Consider the following 19,742-nt stretch of genomic DNA (forward strand, 5'->3'; position numbering starts at 1 on the left):
ATCTGTCCCACCCGGGTTGACAAAAGCAAAAACAACAGTTGAGGGAGAGAATGCAGAACAATCTCATACATCACCCCAGTACAGAGATCTGGGCTTAAATCCATCGTTTTTTTGCTCACCAAGCCATTCCAGTTTGAACCCAGCCATATGCAAATCAGCCTTGAGCCTGTGCCTCATGAGAACAGACCAGCCCAAACTGCCAAGCCAGGTCCTCCTTGGACGGAAGCAAGCATTCTCGGACCGGTTTCGGGGTTTCACCCCTCTTCAGCCAGGATAGCTTGATACCCGTGGCATGGAGAGCACGGGACCCACGTCTGGGCATACCCTTCCCACTCGGGGTGACAAATGCAAAAACAACAGTTGATGGACAGAATACAGAACAATGTCATACATTCACCCCAGTACAGAGATCTGGGCCTAAATCCATCGTTTTATTGCCCTCCATGCCATTCCAGTTTGAACCCAGCCATATGCAAATCAGCCTTGAGATTGTGCCTCATGGGAACAGTCCAGCCCGAACTGCCAAGCCAGGTCCTCCCTGGACTGGAAGCAAGCATCTTAGGACCGGTTTCAGGGTTTCACCCCTCTTCAGCCAGGATAGCTTGATTCCAGTGGCATGGAGAGCACGGGACCCACGTCTGGGCATACCCTTCCCACTCGGGGTGACAAATGCAAAAACAACAGTTGATGGACAGAATACAGAACAATGTCATACATTCACCCCAGTACAGAGATCAGGGCCTAAATCCATCGTTTTTTTGCTCACCATGCCATTCCAGTTTAAACCCAGCCATATGCAAATCAGCTTTGACCCTGTGCCTCATGGGAATAGTCCAGCCTGAACTGCCAAGCCAGGTCCTCCCTGGACTGGAAGCAAGCATCCTAGGACCAGTTTCGGGGTTTCACCCCTCTTCAGCCAGGATAGCTTGATTCCAGTGGCATAGAGATCACAGGACCCACGTCTAGGCATACACGTCCCACTCGGGAAGACAAATGCAAAAACAACAGTTGATTAACGGAATGCAGAACAATGTCATACATTCACCCCAGTAGAGAGATCTGGGCCTAAATCCATCGTTTTTTTGCTCACCATGCCATTCCAGTTTGAACCCAGCCATCTGCAAATCAGTCTTGACCCTGTGCCTCATGGGAACAGTCCAACCCGAATTGCCAAGCCAGGTCCTCCCTGGACTGTTCAACACTCCGTCCATCATCCCCTTTGGTTTTGCTTTGTTCGCCCTAAGTTAGCAGGGTATGCCCAGACGTGGGTCCCTTGCTCATTTTGCCACTGGATTCAAGCTAGCCTGGCTGATTACGGCTGATTAGCCAGAAACCGGTCCCAGGATGCAGGTTTCCGATCCAGGGAAGACATGGCTTGACAGTTCGGGCTGGACTGTTCCCATGAGGCACAGGGTCAGACTGATTTGCATATGGCCATTTCTGAACTGGGATGGCGGAGTGAGCTAAAGAATGATGATGGATTAAACCCAGATCAGTTGACTGGGGGTCAGTGCTTGCAAAGTTCAACACTCTGTTTATCATCCACTTTGGTTTTGCTTTGTTCGCCTTAAGTTGACAGGGTATGCCCAGATGTGGGTTCCTTGCTCACTTTGCCACTGGATTCAAGCTAGCCTGGCTGATGACGGCTGATTAGCCAGAAACAGGTCCCAGGATGCTTTGTTCCGGTCCAGAGAAGACATGGATTGGCAGATTGGGCTGGACTGTTCCCATGAGGCACAGGGTCAGACTGATTTGCATATGGCCATGTCTGAACTGGGATGGCGGAGGGAGCTAAAGAATGATGATGGATTAAACCCAGATCAGTTGACTGGGGGTGAGTGCTTGCAATGTTCAACACTCCGTCCATCATCCCCTTTGGTTTTGACAAATGCAAACACAACAGTTGATGGACAGAATGCAGAATAATGTCATACATTCACCCCAGTACAGAGATCTGGGCCTAAATCCTTCGTTTTTTTGCTCACTATGCCATTCCAGTTTGAAGCCAGCCATATGCAAATCAGTCTTGACCCTGTGCCTCATGGGAACAGTCCAGCCAGAACTGCCAAGCCAGGTCCTCCCTGGACTGCAAGCAAGCATCCTAGGACCGGTTTCAGGGTTTAACCCCTCTTCAGCCAGGATAACTTGATTCCAGTGGCATGGAGAGCACAGGACCCACGCCTGGACAAATCTGTCCCACCCGGGGTGACAAAAGCAAAAACAACAGTTGAGGGGGAGAATGCAGAACAATCTCATACATCACCCCAGTACAGAGATCTGGGCCTAAATCCATCGTTTTTTTGCTCACCATGCCATTCCAGTTTGAACAACACTGGCAAGATTCTCCGCAGGCACACGCCGGGAGCCGTTCCTTCTGATTTTTTAAAACTGTGTGATTTGTGATTACTCTGTACTTTTAAAACAAAAAGCCTAACTCACCTAAACAGTCGAGTGTGTTCCCGAGAACACGACGGCTGCAACGATCCCCGACGCCACTGCTGGCGAGCATTACGGCCACGCCCCCCACAGGCCACGCCCCCTGGGCTGACTATTTAAGCGCCACTACCGAGCGCTGTCAGACAACACTGGCAAGATTCTCCGCAGGCACACGCCGGGAGCCGTTCCTTCTGATTTTTTAAAACTGTGTGATTTGTGATTACTCTGTACTTTTAAAACAAAAAGCCTAACTCACCTAAACAGTCGAGTGTGTTCCCGAGAACACGACGGCTGCAACGATCCCCGACGCCACTGCTGGCGAGCATTACGGCCACGCCCCCCATAGGCCACGCCCCCTGGGCTGACTATTTAAGCGCCACTACCGAGCGCTGTCAGACAACACTGGCAAGATTCTCCGCAGGCACACGCCGGGAGCCGTTCCTTCTGATTTTTTAAAACTGTGTGATTTGTGATTACTCTGTACTTTTAAAACAAAAAGCCTAACTCACCTAAACAGTCGAGTGTGTTCCCGAGAACACGACGGCTGCAACGATCCCCGACGCCACTGCTGGCGAGCATTACGGCCACGCCCCCCACAGGCCACGCCCCCTGGGCTGACTATTTAAGCGCCACTACCGAGCGCTGTCAGACAACACTGGCAAGATTCTCCGCAGGCACACGCCGGGAGCCGTTCCTTCTGATTTTTTAAAACTGTGTGATTTGTGATTACTCTGTACTTTTAAAACAAAAAGCCTAACTCACCTAAACAGTCGAGTGTGTTCCCGAGAACACGACGGCTGCAACGATCCCCGACGCCACTGCTGGCGAGCATTACGGCCACGCCCCCCACAGGCCACGCCCCCTGGGCTGACTATTTAAGCGCCACTACCGAGCGCTGTCAGACAACACTGGCAAGATTCTCCGCAGGCACACGCCGGGAGCCGTTCCTTCTGATTTTTTAAAACTGTGTGATTTGTGATTACTCTGTACTTTTAAAACAAAAAGCCTAACTCACCTAAACAGTCGAGTGTGTTCCCGAGAACACGACGGCTGCAACGATCCCCGACGCCACTGCTGGCGAGCATTACGGCCACGCCCCCCACAGGCCACGCCCCCTGGGCTGACTATATTATGTGCAGCCAGAGGAAGCGCAGCGGACGAGCGCAGCGGGAGCGCCGTTTGCGCGCCGAAGGCGCGCCTAAGGCAAGCCCGTCTGCGCCCGTCCGCGACCTACCGGGACCAGGGACCCGAACCCCTACTTCTCCCATACGCCATCGACAGTGCTATTCCAGCAGTAAATTGAGAGACCTGTGTCCCATCACACCTACCCTCTGTCATAATACAATGGAGCCACAGAACCTAGGTCCTTGCCCACACTGCTCATTTAGAGGAAGCAGCCTAGCGCTACCTGCCAAAAACCCGGAAGCGACTCTGGTCAAGGGGGGTCTTCTTAACTGTAGGTCCATTAGCAAACACACTCTTCAGCTATGGGATCTCCTACTAGAGGAGGACCTACACATACTGTTCTTGACGGAGACCTGGCTGGGAGAAAACTCAGATCCAGATATAGTAGACTCCATCCCTCCAGGATATACCCTCCACAGACTTGACAGGACAAAAGGTAGGGGAGGCGGTATCGCCATCATCGTTAAACACCCATTTGAGTGTGTTTTAAAACCAGCAGAAGTTGATGATAGCGAAGCAGGCGAATTTAGCATAAAAATGACTCAACATGAGAACATCTCGGGCATCCTAATTTACAGACCTCCTGGGTCCCTGGGCAACTTCCGCAGTAGCCTATTAGAGGGGGTTGCTCAGACCGCGATTAAACATAAAAAAGTTCTAGTATTGGGCGACTTAAACCTACACCTAGAGGATCAAGGACACAAGAAGGCAGAAGACGTGCGTCTGGTCCTACAAGAACTACAATTTAAACTTCTGAGTGTCGCAGCCACCCATCAAAAAGGGCACTGTTTGGATCCCATTTTTGCAAGCTGGGATATGATTAAAGTTCTCACTCCATGTCAGCTTCCATGGACCGATCACTTCCTGGTCCCTTTTCAATGCTTCTACCACACTACGAAGAACATTGAATATGGGAAAGGAAACACTAAGAAACGCAAATGGAGATTATACTCCAAAGAAAAATTTATAAACGTAATTCAGAAAGCACAATTCCCCCTGCACACGGATACTGAACAGGCGAACAAGGACTTTAATCTACTTGTTACCTCCACCTTAGACGAGATAGCCCCTATGTGCAAAGGTAAAACCAAAGAGGGCAGACAGCGTACTGCCCCATGGTTCTCTATAGAACTACAGCAACTAAAATCGAACTGTAAAAAGCTAGAAAGGACCTGGAGAAGGAACCCAAGTGTACAAAACAAAACCAGCTATAGCTCATCCCACCGTAGCTACCAGTACGCGGTGCGCAGAGCAAAAGCAAAATATTTTCAGACACGGATCGAGGACTCTGAATGTTCCTCACGAGAACTGTTCAGGATCTACAAAGAAATCTCTATAGTTTCTAGCTCCAACACCCCTACGAACACCTCCACAGAGGGTTGCAATAAAATCGCAGACTTTTTCTCTAATAAAGTTAAAAAGATCTACACCTCCTTCTCAAAACAACCAGGAAATCGTTTAGACTTCATAGTAGAAAGTCCATCCTTAGCCCCTGAGTCCACACTACGAGTTTTTAACGTCCCCACAGCTGACAAACTGACAAAGATTTGTCGAAGTGTGAAGTCTGGTTCCCCTAATGATCCGGCCCCGGCCTGGGTATTTTCAGAGGGCCTAACAGCCCTGGAACCTCACATTAGACACGTCCTACAAACCTCCTTCTCCACTCAACGGGTACCGATGGAATGGAAGAAGGCCATAGTATTGCCTATTAGAAAAAAACCAACAACAAACCTGGAGGTTCTGGAAAACCTCAGACCCATTTCCCTACTGCCATACGTGGCCAAGGTGGCTGAGAAGGTGGTCAACGCTCAGCTCACTGAACACCTGGAAAAATGGAATATACTCCATCCTTCTCAATCAGGTTTCAGGGCGGGCTACTCCACGGAGACAGCCCTCCTTAGAGCTACTGAGACCTTAAGAGCAAGGGCAGACGCAGGTCACACTATGGCCTTGATTATGCTTGACCTTAGCGCAGCATTTGACACCGTAGCACATTCCATCTTGCTACGGTGTCTACAAGAAGCCGGGGTCGCTGGTCCTGCGCTGGGCTGGCTGCAATCGTTTCTGACGGAAAGATGCTTCCAAGTACAACAAGGGACATGCCGATCAGCGGAGGTGTCACTAGACCAGGGAGTGCCTCAGGGCTCGGCTCTTAGCCCTACTCTTTTTAATCTATATATGGCCTCACTAGCAAAAGTGGTACAGTCCTATGGGGTGGAGTTGGTGTCGTACGCTGACGACACCCAACTGCTCATCTCCCTATCACAAAACACCTCCAACACCCCCCACAATTTCAAAGCATGTATGCAGGCCCTAGCTGAATGGATGGACGCCCACTGTTTAAAACTCAATGGCTCTAAAACGGAGGTGTTGGTGGTAGGGGGAAAAAGGGAAGACTGGTCGGATGAATGGTGGCCTACTTGTCTGGGTCCTACCCCCATACCTTGTCAGGAGGCAAAGAATCTAGGGATCTGGATGAACCCTGCTCTCTCTTATGATGGCCACATTAGGCGTCTTGTAGGCAAATGTTTTGGAGTGCTAAAGACTCTAAACAAAACGTTAGACCTCCTCCCTCTATCGGCCAGAAGAACGCTAACGCAGGCACTAGTAACCTCGCGTTTAGACTATGGTAACGTCTTGTTCCTAGGGGCTACCGAAGGCAGCATAGGTCGCCTACAAGTCATACAAAACTCCGCTGCCAGACTGGTGCTAAGAAGACCCAGGAGAGCCAACTCAAAAAAAGCACTGGATGCGCTTCATTGGTTACCTGTAAAGAAACGGGTGCGCTACAAGTGTCTCCTCTTCTGTCACCGCATCGTTTGGGACAGATCACCGACATATCTCAGAGACTTAATCAGCAGATATGAACCTACCAGGTCCCTTCGATCAGAGGGCGCCGGACTGCTGAAAGTGCCTAGAACTAAGAAGGCTAGAATGGGCGGACGCTCATTTGCACTCCAAGCAGCCCAACAGTGGAATAAACTCCCCTGTGCAATGAGACTGGAGAGCAACGAAACGCGGTTTAGGTCCCTGCTCAAAACTCATCTTTACTCATCTTAATCCGGTCGGTTTGTATGCTGAGTTCTTGGTTAGTGTTAGCGCGGGGACACGCCGTGATGGCGTTACTGTGCGCTCTACAAACTCGATATTATTATTATTTTTTATTATAACCCAGCCATATGCAAATCAGCCTTGAGCCTGAGCCTCGTGGGAACAGTCCAGCCCAAACTGCCAAGCCAGGTCCTCCCTGGACTGGAAGCAAACATCCTAGGACCGGTTTCGGGGTTTCACCCCTCTTCAGCCATGATAGCTTGATTCCAGTGGCATGGAGAGCACGGGTCCCACGTCTGGGCATATCCGTCCCACTCGGGGTGACAAATGCAAAAACAACAGTTGATGGACAGAATGCAGAACAATGTCATACATCACCCCAGTACTGAGATCTGGGCCTAAATCCATCGTTTTTTGCTCACCATGTCATTCCAGTTTGAACCCAGCCATATGAAATCAGCCTTGAGACTGTGCCTCGTGGGAACAGTCCACCCCAAACTGCCAAGCCAGGTCCTCCTTGGACTGGAAGCATGCATCCTAGGACTGTTTTCAGGGTTTCACCTCTCTTCAGCCATGATAGCTTCACTTCAGAGGCATGGAGAGCACGGGACCCACGTCTGGGCATACCCGTCCCACTCGCGGTGACAAATGCAAAAACAACAGTTGATGGACAGAATGCAGAACAATGTCATACATTCACCCCAGTACAAAGATCTGGGCCTAAATCCATTGATTTTTTGCTCACCATGCCATTCCAGTTTGAACACAGCCATATGCAAATCAGTCTTGACCCTGTGCCTCATGGGAACAGTCCAGCCCGAACTGCCAAGCCAGGTCCTCCCTGGACTGCAAGCAAGCATCCTATGATAGGTTTCGGGGTTTCACCCCTCTTCAGCCAGGATAGCTTGATTCCAGTGGCATGAAGAGCACGGGACCCACGTCTGGGCATACCTGTCCCACTACGGGTGACAAATGCAAACACAACAGTTGATGGACAGAATGCAGAATAATGTCATACATTCACCTCAGTACAGAGATCTGGGCCTAAATACTTCGTTTTTTTGCTCACTATGCCATTCCAGTTTGAAGCCAGCCATATGCAAATCAGTCTTGACCCTGTGCCTCATGGGAACAGTCCAGCCCGAACTGCCAAGCCAGGTCCTCCCTGGACTGCAAGCAAGCATCCTAGGACCGGTTTCAGGGTTTAACCCCTCTTCAGCCAGGATAACTTGATTCCAGTGGCACGGAGAGCACAGGACCCACGCCTGGACAAATCTGTCCCACCCGGGGTGACAAAAGCAAAAACAACAGTTGAGGGAGAGAATGCAGAACAATCTCACACATCACCCCAGTACAGAGATCTGGGCTTAACTCCATCGTTTTTTTGCTCACCAAGCCATTCCAGTTTGAACCCGGCCATATGCAAATCAGCCTTGAGCCTATGCCTCATGAGAACAGACCAGCCCAAACTGCCAAGCCAGGTCTTCGTTGGATGGAAGCAAGCATTCTAGGACCAGTTTCGGGGTTTCACCCCTCTTCAGCCAGGATAGCTTGATACCCGTGGCATGGAGAGCACGGGACCCACATCGGGGCATACCCGTCCCACTCGGGGTGACAAATGCAAAAACAACAGTTGATGGACAGAATGCAGAACAATGTCATACATCACCCCAGTACAGAGATCTGGGCCTAAATCCATCGTTTTTTTGCTCACCATGCCATTCCAGTTTGAACCCAGCCATATGCAAATCAGCCTTGAGCCTGAGCCTCGTGGGAACAGTCCAGCCCAATCTGCCAAGCCAGGTCCTCCCTGGACTGGAAGCAAGCATCCTAGGACCGGTTTCGGAGTTTCACCCCTCTTCAGCCAGGATAGCTTGATTCCAGTGGCATGGAGAGCACGGGTCCCACGTCTGGGCATACCCGTCCTACTCGGGGTGACAAATGCAAAAACAACAGTTGATGGACAGAATGCAGAACAATGTCATACATCACCCCAGTACTGAGATCTGGGCCTAAATCCATCGTTTTTTGCTCACCATGTCATTCCAGTTTGAACCCAGCCATATGCAAATCAGCCTTGAGCCTGTGCCTCGTGGGAACAGTCCACCCCAAACTGCCAAGCCAGGTCCTCCTTGGACTGGAAGCAAGCATCCTAGGACTGTTTTCAGGGTTTCACCTCTCTTCAGCCATGATAGCTTCACTTCAGAGGCATGTAGAGCACGAGACCCACGTCTGGGCATACCCGTCCCACTCGCGGTGACAAATGCAAAAACAACAGTTGATGGACAGAATGCAGAACAATGTCATACATTCACCCCAGTACAAAGATCTGGGCCTAAATCCATCGATTTTTTGCTCACCATGCCATTCCAGTTTAAACCCAGCCATATGCAAATCAGCTTTGGCCCTGTGCCTCGTGGGAATAGTCCAGCCTGAACTGCCAAGCCAGGTCCTCCCTGGACTGGAAGCAAGCATCCTAGGACCAGTTTCGGGGTTTCACCCCTCTTCAGCCAGGATAGCTTGATTCCAGTGGCATGGAGATCACAGGACCCACGTCTAGGCATACACGTCCCACTCGGGGTGACAAATGCAAAAACAACAGTTGATTAACGGAATGCAGAACAATGTCATACATTCACCCCAGTAGAGAGATCTGGGCCTAAATCCATCGTTTTTTTGCTCACCATGCCATTCCAGTTTGAACCCAGCCATCTGCAAATCAGTCTTGACCCTGTGCCTCATGGGAACAGTCCAGCCCGAACTGCCAAGCCAGGTCCTCCCTGGACTGCAAGCAAGCATCCTAGGACCGGTTTCAGGGTTTAACCCCTCTTCAGCCAGGATAACTTGATTCCAGTGGCATGGAGAGCACAGGACCCACGCCTGGACAAATCTGTCCCACCCGGGGTGACAAAAGCAAAAACAACAGTTGAGGGAGAGAATGCAGAACAATCTCATACATTACCCCAGTACAGAGATCTAGGCTTAAATCCATCGTTTTTTGCTCACCAAGCCATTCCAGTTTGATCCCAGCCATATGCAAATCAACCTTGAGCCTGTGCCTCATGAGAACAGACCAGCCCAAACTGCCAAGCCAGGTCCTCCTTGGACGGAAGCAAGCATTCTAGGGCCGGTTTCGGGGTTTCACCCCTCTTCAGCCAGGATAGCTTGATACCCGTGGCATGGAGAGCACGGGACCCACGTCTGGGCATACCCTTCCCACTCGGGGTGACAAATGCAAAAACAACAGTTGATGGACAGAATACAGAACAATGTCATACATTCACCCCAGTACAGAGATCTGGGCCTAAATCCATCGTTTTTTTGCTCACCATGCCATTCCAGTTTAAACCCAGCCATATGCAAATCAGCTTTGGCCCTGTGCCTCATGGGAATAGTCCAGCCTGAACTGCCAAGCCAGGTCCTCCCTGGACTGGAAGCAAGCATCCTTGGACCAGTTTCGGGGTTTCACCCCTCTTCAGCCAGGATAGCTTGATTCCAGTGGCATGGAGATCACAGGACCCACGTCTAGGCATACACGTCCCACTCGGGGTGACAAATGCAAAAACAACAGTTGATTAACGGAATGCAGAACAATGTCATACATTCACCCCAGTAGAGAGATCTGGGCCTAAATCCATCGTTTTTTTGCTCACCATGCCATTCCAGTTTGAACCCAGCCATCTGCAAATCAGTCTTGACCCTGTGCCTCATGGGAACAGTCCAACCCGAATTGCCAAGCCAGGTCCTCCCTGGACTGTTCAACACTCCGTCCATCATCCCCTTTGGTTTTGCTTTGTTCGCCCTAAGTTGGCAGGGTATGCCCAGACGTGGGTCCCTTGCTCATTTTGCCACTGGATTCAAGCTAGCCTGGCTGATTACGGCTGATTAGCCAGAAACCGGTCCCAGGATGCAGGTTTCCGATCCAGAGAAGACATGGCTTGACAGTTCGGGCTGGACTGTTCCCATGAGGCACAGGGTCAGACTGATTTGCATATGGCCATTTCTGAACTGGGATGGCGGAGTGAGCTAAAGAATGATGATGGATTAAACCCAGATCAGTTGACTGGGGGTCAGTGCTTGCAAAGTTCAACACTCTGTTTATCATCCCCTTTGGTTTTGCTTTGTTTGCCCTAAGTTGACAGGGTATGCCCAGATGTGGGTTCCTTGCTCACTTTGCCACTGGATTCAAGCTAGCCTGGCTGATGACGGCTGATTAGCCAGAAACAGGTCCCAGGATGCTTTGTTCCGGTCCAGAGAAGACATGGCTTGGCAGATTGGGCTGGATTTTTCCCATGAGGCACAGGGTCAGACTGATTTGCATATGGCCATGTCTGAACTGGGATGGCGGAGTTGGCTAAAGAATGATGATGGATTAAACCCAGATCAGTTGACTGGGGGTGAGTGCTTGAAATGTTCAACACTCCGTCCATCATCCCCTTTGGTTTTGCTCAGTAGCAGATTACAGCTTCTGACCCCTCATGAAAAGTAACGAGCAATTGCATTGCAATAGGTCTCGCATTAGTGGTATTGGCGTTGTAAATGAAAATTCCTTTTACTCGTGTTTAGGATTGGAATGGAGTGGATGTATGTGGTGTGGAGTGGAATTATGTGGGTTGGATAGGAATTGTTAGTTGTGAAATTGTGTGTGGTGGAATTGCATGGTGTGGAGTGTTTTGATTTGAATAGTGGAATATGTGGCATGCTGTGCAGTGGAAAGATGTTATTAATTACGTGGTATTGAGTGTACTGGAATAATGTGGAGTGGGATTGTGTGTAAGAGTGTAATTATGTGGAATGACATTTTGTCTTGTGGATGTATGCATCTGCATAATGAAAAAAGTAATGTTGTAAGTGCCAGTGCAATAACCATGGCTCTGAGGGTAACAGATGTGTGGCAAAGTGAACCGAACTTACTGATGAAACGCAGGAACTTCGGTTGAAACAGCAGGACGCTGAAGGACAATAACGTGCCCCTGAAAAACAAATGCAGGTGGTATAAGTTGACGGGCAATGACATGAACGCATGTGAAACAAATAAATGATCAACAGACTAACCGCATGCAGAATACAGCAACGGAAAAATGGAAAAATAAAAAAACCTATAATCCCTGGAGTGCGCTTTGTAATAACTATTATGCCCGAGTTAACTGGCTATTGCGATATACAGAAAATAAGATGCCTCATTAGAGAAAGACACGTAGTCTCAAATAAAAAATTGACATCTAAAGTACTAGTAGGAAAAAATCGTATCACTGTTAGAGGCTGCATGCCCATGAAAAAAAAAGAAATCTTTAAGATGACACATTGAAACCCATCCAAGCTGCATACAAATAACAATGGTGATGATTGAGCTTACTGAAATATATGTCTACCACGTGTGAATATCCCTGGTAAAAATGGCGATTAGTGCAATCCATAATGTGAAAGCATCAGCGGTCAATGGGAGCGGGAAATGAGGAAGTTCTCCATAGATGGCTCCTACTTTATTACATTAATGTCTAATAATTACCCAATACCATATTTCCAAACTGGGGATGACCCCCTCAATTGAGAATAAAGTTGTTCACTAAACAAATGCAGATTTCACAGTAAGTGCCACAGCTTTAAGCCTGGAACTACTACATAAGATGACTGTGGTGTTATGATCTTTCTTTTGTAGGCCTCCCACCACAATATCATGTCACAATTAATTTGGAGCAATATGGCCAGCACCTAAAAGGGATTTTGGACGCACAGGTTACAGAAACGCCCATTACTGCGGCTGCTAGGTGCAAAGAGATGATCTAACACCAGGGTGAAGGTCTAATCAGCATCTATTGCCCAGTGCCCGCATTGTTGGGTAAACCAGTGCAAACATGGATGTCCATCGAAGTTGCGGTATGTCTTTAAAGAGATATAGTAGTACAGCGCACACTTACCTTCTGAGTGTAACTACTTGTTGAATAATTTAGCCCTCATGTGTATGCATAATTAGTGAAGAAAGTAAGAGTAGGTGAGCCCATGGGCATCATCATGCGAGCTACGGCAGCATGGGGGTGTGGACGCAGCAGTGTTCGCATGTGAAAAATGAGTGAAAGAAAAAGGGAAAAACTCATACCTATAAACAGAAAGCTGACAGCCACTCCGCAGCGCCAAGAGAGAGGTCGCTGTGTCCGTGAGCGACAGTCATTTATATGGAGGCTGCAGAGGTTGAGAGAAGCATGCAATGCCAAATAAGTACCTGCATTAAAGCATCAAAGCAGATGGCCACTAATCAAGGGGGGAATTAATGTGTTTTGGAGCTGTGCTTCTCACCAAGAAAACGGATGTCACGTAACGGGTCGAGAACCAATTAGGAGTCTGCAAAAAAGAGCGACGCTGGACTCAACCAATGGTAGGCAGCAGACTGGATTAGTGATTACAGCAGGTCTTGGGGAAAGCACATGCGCGCTGCCTAGGCTCGACCTGAAAATGGGAAAAACTGAAATATAAAAGCTCAGGATGGTTGTGGGAGAGGTTACAGGCATGCTAGGGATGGGAGAGGAACACCAAGAGCATGGGGAGATGGGAATGTGACGGGGTAGTACTACATAGGAGGGGGGAGAGAGACCAACTCACATGCACTCATTTGAATGAATATAACCAGTGGAGGATAAAAGTAATCAATTTAAAGGCATGGTAAAGAAGCTATGCTCCGGGGCAGAAGCAAACACTAGAATATCAAAGAAAATCTTTAGATAAGAAGCAAGTAAATCATATTTGACAAGAAACCCAACCAATGTTAAGCAATGGGCTGACCTACAGCCCACTGTAAATATAAATCTTAACCGACAACAGACAGTTAAAGCTGTATGTAAGTGAGACCTCAAAATGTCCATGCACCAGACGTTAAATGTATTTTTAGCATAATTTCACTGATTGGTAATAAAATACTAAAATACTGATCAATATAAAAATGTCAACAACAGGAAGAATAGCACAGGGCATCCCTCCCTTAAATATTTGTATGGCCTGTTTCTAAGAGCCAGAGCACAACCTGAGCTCAAAAAATTAGTTACTATATAATTTTGTGAGGAAGTGGATTAATATATGGTGTGGTTGGGTGACCTCACCGTTTAATAAGGTCTCAATTGCATGTTAGGTCCCATCATGTAGTTGATTAAATCTTAGCTCATTCGTGGGTAGCTGTGGCAAAGAGCAGTCAGGCTTTTTCAAAGGAAAAAGTGTAAAGCATTAAGAAGTACAAAAACTGTGAAATAAGAAAACCTGACTGATTAAAAATCCAGCACCTATTTATATAATATTATATTTTTATATTAAATTAACACCTGGACATAAAACATCTACTGGAGATCCAGGGATATGATTTTCAAAAGAACCAATTAATCAGTGCTCTTTCACTCAATGCAATAAATCATTGTAAACTTTGATAGCAGTTTAGAGTTAGCCACAACAAGCAACTCCAGTCCAGTTACGAATGCTTAGACAGGACAGCTATTGAAGTGAATAGAGTGGTCCTGATGCAAGTAATACAGGATGTTGAAAAAAGCTGGAGAAGGTATGGATGCTGGGCTGCGACGGTGGAGCATTCTGTGGTCACCACTTGGTCCTAGGGATCGGGGGGGGGGGGGTCATCTTTGGCCTCAAGGATCAATCATTGTTACTTGCAGTTTATAAGTTTAATACTAATATAAAACAGTGACCTAAGAGCTGCATGCAAACTGCAAGGTATAGATTAGAGTACTATTGATCCAGCGGCGTACCAACAACAGATACTCCTATACCATATACTCCCCTGGGCCCATAAGCACACTTACAATTGAGTAAACTGCTGGAATCAAAGTTTATGATTTGTTTTCCAATTCAAGATAAGTTATTCCTTATTCCTAACTAACCTTTCACTGATTAAAAAGTTCCTTCCTCTGGTCGATGGACCATTAGTTGAACTAGTTGATGGCGAAAATTTAACACTGACTCTATCTTATTCATTTAAAGTAAATAACCACAGACTCAGGAAGTTTTAAAAACCTTTATCTAAATTAAATTCATGTGAACCATCTCAAATTCACAGTGCAGTCACCATCAGTCTTAGGAGAGAAAATTCAATTAATTAATCATCAAACAAATACTTTGGACTAACTCAATGATCAATGCACAGAAAGGGAGAGGACAGAGAGAAAAAAACATCTGCAAATAACGTGAAAATATAATTACCAAGAATGGTGTGAAGACCAACCCCCTGGCCAAAGGGCTGGTAGGGTCCCCTGGGAAAGATCAGACGACAAAGACTTCAGGACAGGATTCAGGACAGGATAGATGACCTCTCTAATACCGACAGTTGCGTCGCACCCCTCTTTGACACTCTCTTCCTCCTCGAGATTCTTCCGAGATCTTATCTAACCCAATTAAATTAGGATAGAAGGTTCTGCATTCGGCTTCTTGATCAGCATCTCACAGCATCTCTCCCAGCATCAGCACCTCCCGCAGCACCGACAGCATCACGAGCTTTCGACTAACTAACTAACTAAAGCTACCTCAATTATACCTTTCATTTATCATGTACCACCCACTAAAGATTCAATATTGTAAATTTTTTTAATCTAATTGGTCGTGCAAGGGGGAAGATCATCACACCATGCTTACTAGTCACTTTACTTCCGTTAGACTATTGTTCATAAACCCATTCCCTTAATTGTTTTCACATTTTTATTTCCCACCCGCATTCATGTTTCATTTGCAACATTTGTTTAAAATCTAACATGTAGGTCCATTCAGTTGAACTTTTCACCGTCTGTTCTCAAGCTTTGGACATCCAGCGACCTTGGCTTTGATTCAAACTCTGTCTCATCGTTCCGGGTTCGTTTTCAGCACGCATGCTCAGCGGTCACATGGCCTAGCTTACTTCAGTCATACACAAGAGGCCCAAATGTGCACTAGTAATAAAGTCAAAAAGACAAATGTTACTTGTAAATGGTTTCACTGTATACCACCCATCTCTACTCTATTCCCCTTTACTTAATAATACTTTCCCCGCGTTAGCATTCGCTTCAGCTAAGCAGATGCCATGCACACGAGTCTTCAAGACGCCATTTTAGTGCCTTCTGCTCATGCGCAAGAATTTCCCTCCAAGCATAAATTTGTTATATTGCGTAGATGCAGTTGACGCGTGCGCAGTAAAGATTTTCCCCGTTAAAGCTGTTATTAGTGTTAGCAGACACATAGGCAAGCTTTACTAACCCACATGTTTGTGTGGTGTGCATTAGTTTTACACAAAACGTAATTAATAACATGTTAGTAAGTTAAACGAGCGGATTGCTTACGAGCAATTCTCTTTTCTACGAGTCATTGCTCCATTACAATGACTTTTTTCCCCTGCTCTTTCCTTTTCCTAATTTTGCTAAATGGGTTCATTTGGGTAGAAATCAATTCTTATTCATAACGACAACCCCCAACTATGGTGTTATGTTCAAAATTCTGAGTTTGTGCCTCTCTAGACGAAGCACTCTTAAACTATACTGTCTACCAGTAGGAATTATATGTGACTCCTACTCCAGATAGCCTTCGATCTTATGTAACATTTCCTATACACTGATTTGCACAAGTATGATTCATTGTATCCCTGTAATGTGTGTGAAGAAAAGTGATGTCAAGTGCTCTGGCACGCTACACTGGTATGTGTAGCGCTATAAAACAAATGCAATGGATTTGGAAGATGAAGGATATGGAGACTTGAGGTGCACTGTTGGAGGGTGGTAGTGAGGGAATCCGTGGAGAAGGAGGTCATTGGGGAGCAAACAAACATTGCCGCATCAGGCGCCACCAGCGCTAAAGCCGGCCCTGAGTGAAACCCAACCCATGTTAGAGACTTGCCATCTTGGCGTAGAGCTTTCCCAAGCTATGTATACCTGTACCCAATGCCTCTCTCTTCAGCATAGAATTCCAATAGAAGCCCATGTTGACACCAGAACATGGGCTTCCATGGGAACTCTCAAGGGCATCTTATCAAGCCCATTCTCGCCGCTTTAGCGGCAGTTTTCTGCCGCTAAAGCGGCGATAATTTTAATGCCGTTTCTTGATAATATGCCCCTAAGGGGCATATCATCAACAAGCGGCAATAATTATCGCTAAGCGCACTTAGCGCTAGGATAGTTATCGCTTGTTTTTACCGTGGAGATAGCGCGCTATCAGCGACGCTTATCTCCAGAGCGATAAAAATACCCGAGTTATTATCGCTGGTATTCCAGCGATAATCGCACAACATTTGGCGCTACGTTGTTGATAGGGCACGGCATACTTACCCATGATATCCACCTTCCATTGGATATCATGGCCAAGTCAAACTAAAAGCAGGCGTAAGGAAAGTAGCGATCACCGCGGTTAGCGCTACTTTTCTTATCGCGATGCTTGCTAGCGTGCCGATTGATAATTGGAGAAATGTCGGTTAGCGACATTTCTCCAGTTATTTTCGGAAGGAACGCACACTTTGCATCTTATTAGAGATGCAAAGGGAGGCGTAGGGGAAAAGGTTGCTAACATGCGATTTTGCATGTTAGAACCCTCTTGTTGATAGGGCGATAGTTTTATCTCTGCATTTTTGGCTTTTAAAGCCAAAAAAGCGGAGATAAAGCCCTTGCTGATATGCCCCCAAGACCTCTGGTTCGCTGCTTAACTCTACAAAATAATTTTTTTAATTGTTTACCAATCATTCGCCATGGTATTGCTTTAAATCAGATTGCTGGAGATGTCAATTACCATTTCTATTTCTAACAAGATGTATAGAATAAAATATATAACAAATATAGATACATTTCTTGAATGGAATTCTTTTGAAATAATCTGCTCTCTCACTATCATATCACATTCATACATCTCATTATTTAAAAACAAAGGGGCATATCATCAAGGACCGGCGATAATTATCGCTAAGCGCACTTAGTGCTAGGATAATTATCGCCGGGTGACGTGGAATTTTATCGCTGAGATAGCGTGCTATTAGCAACGCTTATCTCAAAAGCGGAAAAAATTCCAAGCGCTAACTGCCAAATGTGAGATTATCGCTGAAATCCAGCGATAATCTCACAAAGTTTGGCGATAGCTTGATGATAGGGCAAGGCATACTTAGCCATGATATCCACCTTACATAGGATATCATGGCTAAGTCAGTCTTGAAGCAGGCGTAAGGAAAGTAGCTATAACAGAGGTTATCGCTACTTTGCTTGTCGCTCTGCAGGTTAGCGTGCCCATTGATAATTGGAGAAATCTCTCCAGTTATGTCAGGGCAGGAATGCCCACTTTGCATCTCATTAGAGATGCAAAGCTGGGCGTTCAGAAAACAGGCGCTAATGCAAGGATTCACACGATAGTGTGACCTTGCTGATTAGGCGATAAAATTATCGCCGCTTTTCGTCCGAAAACGGACGCAAAAGCGGCGATAATTTTTTATCGCCTTCTAGATGATATGCCCCAAAATGTTTACACAAATAGTTTCTGTTGTTCATCATTCTAATTCATAAATGTGCAATATTGCACAAGCTACGACAAAACTTTGAATCCTTTAACATTAAAATATCACAAATTTAACAACTCTATTGGAAGTGTTGTGGAAGTCCTCCAGTAATTTCTTCTCCACTGGATCTCTCAGCCATCTTCTACTCTTGTGAGTGAACTGGAAAATGGATGCACTGCTACAGCTCTGAGAATGGTGGTTGTTCCAGAAATGCACTAGCTGTGCCCCCTGCTTACTATCGCGACATTGTAAAGCTATGTCCCTTATTTACATTTTTTAATAAGATCTTCATTTTAGACCAGTTCTGTTTCTCAGAAAACCGTTGCATGATATAGTTATTCGATGGACCTTTTGTCATTCATGGATGCTGTACATCCAGTAAAAAGAAAGGTACAACAAATACATTTTTTTAATGATTCAAAAGATGACATTCCACAATTAATTACCAAAGATGTTCCCAGTAATTCCTGGCAGTGCTTCAAGGTAAATAAAGTGTTACTTCTAATGGCACTGTCATTTCAAGTAAAACCCCATCCTTATCGTTTTTGCTGCCCCCCTTTTACAATGAAACAGTTGTTTTTCTCATGCTGTACTCTGCTTTGAAACTAAGGGGCATATTATCAAGCACGGCGTTAAAATTATCGCCGCTTTGGCGGCAGAAAGCCGCCGCTAACGCGGCGATAATGGGCTTGATAATATGCCCTGGAGAATTCCCATAGAAGCGCATATTGTCACCAAAACATGGGCTTCTATTGGAATTCTCCAGGGCATATTATCAAGCCCATTATCGCCGCTTTAGCGGCAGTTTTCTGTCGCTAAATCGGCGATAATTTTAACGCCGTTTCTTGATAATATGCCCCTAAATGAGCATATGAGCAGTGACACGCTGAAGTGAAGTTGGTATTGCGGCCTTTGTTTAACAACTTGTCAAGAATCCTTCATCTAAGATCTCAGACCTTCCAGTATTATCAAGTGTGCCCATAGGTAGTCCTGTCCATCTGGCCAATGGGAATACATCATCTTTATTGCCTCACTTTTAATTGTTTGATTCTATAGTTTAAATTGATACAATATTTCTTTGAAGAACGATTTGTACAAACAGTAATAGTGTAAATTAATACACATTATTTGTATTTTTTCTTTACAGGCTAATGTTGCATATAATGAAGCTAAACGGTTACATGAGGAAGCTCACATGCATTTTGATAAATGCACAGATGAGGCTAACAGTGAGCGGGCAATTATGAGTGACACTCTTGACGCAGCAAAGAAAATGTTACAGAAGTGCAAGTAAGAGTGCCTGATAGATATAAATACATTTTCTTTCATGTATTGTAATAGTTCTGATATAAACTATGGTGTTACCTTTTAAACAACTTCTTATTCTGTTTATTTTAGATTATTATATTGATACACACCTGTTAAACTGCTGTATATGTGTATTGGTAATTTAAGTGTTTGTTACTTACTGTTCTCAAATACTAGTCATACATATTACGTGAGCCCCACAATGTGTACGCAGTCTTGCTTTTTCCCAGCATTTCCATTCTTTAATTCCTCATAACTTCTCCTTATTTTATATGAA

General features: G+C 46.1%; 1 protein-coding gene across 1 annotated transcript in view; it reads left to right on the plus strand.

Moving 5' to 3' along the window:
• Nucleotides 1–19,742, plus strand: part of CCDC178 (coiled-coil domain containing 178) — a 1,033,935-nt gene that overhangs the window by 188,440 nt on the left and 825,753 nt on the right. Inside the window, exon 9 of the mRNA XM_085605687.1 lies at nt 19,305–19,447. Within this exon, the coding sequence (XP_085461813.1) occupies nt 19,305–19,447 (143 nt within the window). The remainder of the gene's footprint in view (nt 1–19,304; nt 19,448–19,742) is intronic.

Source organism: Triturus cristatus, chromosome 5_1 (assembly GCF_964204655.1).
Source record: "Triturus cristatus chromosome 5_1, aTriCri1.1, whole genome shotgun sequence".
NCBI lineage: Eukaryota > Metazoa > Chordata > Amphibia > Caudata > Salamandridae > Triturus > Triturus cristatus.